This window comes from Geospiza fortis, unplaced genomic scaffold (genome assembly GCF_000277835.1).
Source record: "Geospiza fortis unplaced genomic scaffold, GeoFor_1.0 scaffold489, whole genome shotgun sequence".
NCBI classification, from domain to species: Eukaryota; Metazoa; Chordata; class Aves; order Passeriformes; family Thraupidae; genus Geospiza; species Geospiza fortis.
This window is the reverse complement of record NW_005054710.1, coordinates 11496-17098: the sequence shown is the minus strand read 5'-3', so window position 1 is coordinate 17098 and position 5603 is coordinate 11496. Positions and strand designations below refer to the sequence as shown.

General features: G+C 52.0%; 1 protein-coding gene across 1 annotated transcript in view; it reads right to left on the bottom strand.

The window, feature by feature from the left end:
* Nucleotides 1-5603, bottom strand: part of COPA (COPI coat complex subunit alpha) — a gene marked incomplete at its 5' end in the record, with an annotated part of 29773 nt that overhangs the window by 12771 nt on the left and 11399 nt on the right. Inside the window, 4 exons of the mRNA XM_031065233.1 lie at nt 1015-1153; nt 1780-1865; nt 2444-2583; nt 3268-3350. Coding sequence (XP_030921093.1) covers nt 1015-1153; nt 1780-1865; nt 2444-2583; nt 3268-3350 — 448 coding nt within the window. The remainder of the gene's footprint in view (nt 1-1014; nt 1154-1779; nt 1866-2443; nt 2584-3267; nt 3351-5603) is intronic.

Genomic DNA, 5603 nt, shown 5'->3' with positions numbered 1-5603 from the left:
CTGGTGAGCTCCCAGAGAACTCCAGACCATCCCGGGGAATTCCTGGCCACCCCACAGTGAGAATTCCCGGCCATCCCAGTGGCAATTCCCGGCCATCCCAGGGAATTCCCGGCCACCCCAACGAATTCCAGATCATCCCAGGGAACTCCCAACCATCCCGGTGACAATTCCTGACCATCCTAGTGAGCTCTCAACATCCCAGTGGCAATTCCTGGCCATCCCAGGGAACTGCTGACCATCCAAGGAATTCCAGACCATCCCAGAGAACTCCTGACCATCCCAGTGAGAATTCCTGACCATCCCGGTCACAATTCCCGGCCATCCCAGGGAACTCCCAACATCCTGGTGACAATTCCCATCCATCCCAGTGACAACTCCTGTCCATCCCAGTGACAATTCCCATACATCCCAGTGACAATTCCTGTCCATCCCGGTGACAATTCCTGTCCATCCCGGTGACAATTCCCGTCCATCCCAGTGACAACTCCCATCCATCCCAGTGACAATTCCCGTCCATCCCAGTGACAACTCCCATCCATCCCAGTGACAATTCCCGTCCATCCCAGTGACAACTCCCATCCATCCTGGTGACAATTCCCATCCATCCCGGTGACAATTCCCGTCCATCCCAGTGACAACTCCCATCCATCCCGGTGACAATTCCCGTCCATCCCAGTGACAATTCCCATCCATCCCAGGGAGCTCCCAACATCCCAGTGACAATTCCCATCCATCCCGGTGACAATTCCCGTCCATCCCAGTGACAACTCCCATCCATCCCAGTGACAATTCCCGTCCATCCCAGTGACAATTCCTGTCCATCCCGGTGACAATTCCCATACATCCCGGTGACAACTCCCATCCATCCCGGTGACAATTCCCATCCATCCCAGTGACAATTCCCATCCATCCTGGTGACAATTCCCATCCATCCCGGTGACAATTCCCATCCATCCCGGTGACAATTCCCGTCCATCCCGCGGAATTCCCGTCCGTCCCGCGGAGCCGGCTGACCCCGAGGTGACGGCGTATTTGATGTGGTTGCTGGTGGTGTAGATGAAGACGCCGCTCTCGTCCCAGGCGCCGCTCTTGACCCGGATGTTCTCGTGGATCTGGCACAGCGACTCCAGCTTCCGGTTACAGATCAGGATGGCTGCGGGGAATCGATGGGAATTCATGGGAATCGATGGGAATTACGGGAATTATGGGAACCGGGGAATTATGGGAATGTCGGGAATAACGGGAGCGACAGGAACGACAGGAACGACGGGAACAATGGGAACCCGGCAAGGATGGGAATGGCAGGGATTGCAGGGAATGACGGGAATGGCAGGAACCGGGGAATTACTGGAATAACGGGAACGAGGGAATGAGAATTACAGGATTTGGGATGAGAACAGGGATGGGAATAACGGCAATGAGAATGGGAACGAGAACGGAGATCAGGATGGGAATGGAGATGGGGATGGGAATGGGAATGGAGATGGGAATGGAGATAACGAGGACTGTGAGAATTACGGGAATAATGGGAACAAGAATGGGAATGACAGGAATGTGAATGAGAATGGAGATCGGGATGAGAATAGAGATGGGAATGGGGATGGGATTGAGGATGGGAAGAGAAGTGGGAATGGGGATGGGGAATGGGGACGGGAAGGGAGATCAGGATGGGAATGGGAATAACGGGAGCAATGGGAAGTACAGGAATAGAAAACAGAACAGGGATGGGAATGAAGATGGGGATGGGAATGGGGATGGGGGTTTTCCCCCGGAGCTCACCGTGCTTGGCCAGCAGCGCCACGTGGGACATGTCGGCCGACCAGATCACGTACTTCACCTTGGAGATCTTCACCGAGGCCAAAGTCCTGGAAAAACCCCGGACCCGGGATCAGGGAACGGCCCAAAATCCAGCGCCAGGATCCCAAAAAACCCCAGCTAATCCCCAAAACCCCAGTAGATCCCAAAAAACCCCAGTGGATGCCAAAAACCCCAGCGGATCCCAAAAACCCCAGCAGATCCCAAAAAAAGCCAGTGGATGCCAAGAACCCCAGCGGATCCCAAAAAACCCAGCGGATCCCAAAAAACCCCAGCGGATCCCAAAAAACCCCCAGCAGATCCCAAAAAAAACCCTTCTCCAGCCTTTCCTAGCTTTCCACAGGAACAAGCAGGATTTGGGGTGGGAAAAGCTGGATTTGGGGTGAAAAAAACCAGGATTTAGGGCGGAAAAAAAACTGGATTTAGGGTAAAATAAAACGGGACTTGGGATGAAAAAAGTGGAGGATTTAGGGTGAAAAAACCCAGGATTTGGTACACAAAAAGCAGGTTTTAGGTGCGGAATTCCTGGAAAATTCCTAGAAAATTCCCAGAAAATTCCTGGAAAATTCCCGGAAAATTCCCAGAAAATTCCCAGAAAATTCCTGGAAAGTTCCCGGAAAATTCCCACCTTTTCTGCTGGACATCGAAGAGGGTGATGGAGTCGGAGTCCCTCAGGAGCAGATTCCCGGTGCCCGCGTAGAAAATCTCATCGCAGTTGGGAACCGGAACCTTCTTGGTGATCTCGTTCTTCAGGTTCTTGATCAGGATCTGCCCCCGGGAAGAGAATTCCCGGATTTTAGGGTTTTTAGGGAATGCAGGTGGGTTTCCGTGCCCTTTGGGCCGAAGCAGAGTTGGGTTTTTCCAGGATTTTTCCCACTTTTTTTGAGGGAGCACAAAGAGCTGGCTTGGAAATCGGGGTTTTCCCCAGATTCTGGGATTTTGGAGGCTGGAAAAGCATCAAACCCAACCCAAATCCCGGGAATCCCTCGGACCCCTGCAGGGATGGGGATCCAGCCCTCCCTGAGCCCCTCCGATGCTTCCCAACCCTTTTCCCATGGAAAAACCATCCCAGATTTCCAGCCCTGGCACAGCTCGAGGCCGTTCCCTCTTGTCCTGCCCCGTTCCCTGGGATCAGATCCCAAATTCCCTCTGGCATCTGCCAGATCCCAAATCCCCCCTGGATCCCAAATCCCCCCTGGATCCCCCTTTTCTCCAGGCTCAGGATTCTCCATTCCCTTTTCCAGCTGCTCCAGACCCATTCCCACTTTTCCCAACCCTTTTTTATTTGGGATCGGGTTCCTCCGGATCCAATCCCCGTTATCCCAATCCCTGTTATCCCAATCCCCACCCTTTTTCTGGGATCAGGCCCCCCTGGATCCCATCCCATTAACCCGATTTCCCGTTTTTTCCGTTTTTTTCCCGTTTTTTTCCCGTTTTCTCCCGAGATCTCACCGAGTGCATCCTGTCCAGGACGGCGAATCGGTTCCGCGCCACCCACACGGCCGTGAGCCCCGAGGAGCGCTTCCCCTCCGGAGCTGCGACCCCAATAAACAACCCGGATCAACCCGGGGATCCGGCCGGGATCAACCCGGGGATCCGGCCAGGATCAACCCAGGATAAACCTGGGATTAACCCCAGGATCCAGCCGGGATCAACCCGGGATAAACCTGGGATTAACCCCAGGAATCCAGCTGGGATCATCCCCGGGATCCAGCTGGGATCAAACCCAGGATTGACCCAGGATAAACCTGGGATAAACCCCGGGATCCGGCCAGGATCAACCCAGGATAAACCTGGGATTAACCCCAGGAATCTGGCCAGGATCAACCCGGGATAAACCTGGGATTAACCCCAGGATCCAGCCGGGATGAACCCTGGGATCCGGCCGGGATCAACCCAGGATAAACCTGGGATTAACCCCAGGAATCCAGCTGGGATCAACCCGGGATAAACCTGGGATTAACCCCAGGAATCTGGCCAGGATCAACCCGGGATAAACCTGGGATTAACCCCAGGATCCAGCCGGGATCAACCCTGGGATCCGGCCGGGATAAACCCGGGATAAACCTGGGATAAACCCCGGGATCCGGCCGGGATAAACCCAGGATTAACCCGGGATCAACCCCAGGATCCAGCTGGGATCCACCCAGGCTCAATCCCTTAGGATGGGATTTATGGGACGGGATTGGGATGGGATTGATGGGATTTGTGGGGTGGGATGAGATCTATAAAATGGGATTTATAGGATGGGATTAGGATTCATGGGATGGGATTTATAGGATGGGATTAGAATGGGGTTGGGATAAGAATAAGGGATCAGTGGGATTTATAGCATTGGGATTCAGGGATTGGGATGGGATCGATGGGATTTATGGGGTGGGATGAGGTTTATAAAATGGGATTTAAAGGATGGGATTTATGGGATGGGATGGGCTTGGGATGGGAATAAGAGATCAATGGGATTTGTGGGACTGGGATTCAGGGATTGGAACGGGATTATGGGATCAGTGGGATTGATGGGATTGGGATGGGATCACTGGGATCGATGGGATGGGGGTTCAGAGGCTGGGATGGGATCCGGATTCCTCCTGGATTCACAGCCCAGAATCCTGGAATTTTGGGGATCAGAAGGGACCCTAAATCTCCTCCCATCCCATGGGACAATCCCATGGGACAATCCCCCCATCCCAGGCTGCTCCAGCCCCGGATATTCCATAAAAACCCCAAATTTTCAGCCAGAAAAGGCCCTGAAAACCCCCACAATGTGGAACCCCAGGGGTTTTCCCCAAAAAAAATGTGGAACTCGAGGGGTTTTCCCAAAACTGTGGGGTTTGAGGGATTTTTCCCAAAACTGTGGGGTTTGAGGGATTTTTCAAAAAAACAAAGCAGAATTTGAAGGATTTTCCCCCTAAAAAATGTGGAACTTGAGGGATTTTTTTTCCCCAAAAAATCCAGGATTTGAAGGATTTTTCCCAAAAACTCAGGGATTTGAGGGTTTTGCCCCCAAACCCTCTCTGAGGCCAGGCCCTTTTCCCTCCCCTGGCAGCAGAATTTTCCCTTTTCCCTCATTTTTTTGTTTTTTGGGACCCAGCTGCATCCTCCATCAAATCCAGGGATGTGATTGATCTTCCCAATATCCCAGCTGGAAAAACTTCCCAAAAAAAAATCCATTTTTTTTTCCCTTCCAAATCCACCCCAGCAGGGAAATATTCCCTGCTCCAAACCCTGCGGAATCCATAAATCCCTGGAAAAGGCTCCAAATCCATCATTGCTCCCTGGCAGGTGGGGAGCAGCTGGGATTTCAAACCGGGACAAAAACCCAATAATTTGGGAGTTTTCATCCCGTTAAATCAAGGCTCGGAATCGTAAATTCCCCCCCTAAAATGAAATAAAATAAAATAAAATCACGCGGAATTTTTGCCAGGAAAGGGAAAAACAAAATAATTCCTGGGATTGTCGCTTTTAAAGGGTTTTGGGTTTTTTTTTTTTTGCGGATGGAACGTCCCAAAAATCGGCCTGAGATCCATCAAGTTTGGACAGAGCCAGGAAATCTCCAGCTGGGAGGAGAAATTTGGGAAAGGAACGGAGAATTCCTGATAAAATATGGATGGGGGGCGGGGCTGGAAAAGTTTGAATTTTTCAAAGGGAAAGCGGGAAAGCTGCCAAAAATCCGGGGGGAAAAAAGCAAAATTTAGGGGGGGGAAAAAAAGGGGATTTTTTGGGGATAAACGAAGGGACAAACAGAGGGGGGGATGGGAATTGCTGGGATTTTTGGGGGCTCGGGGCAC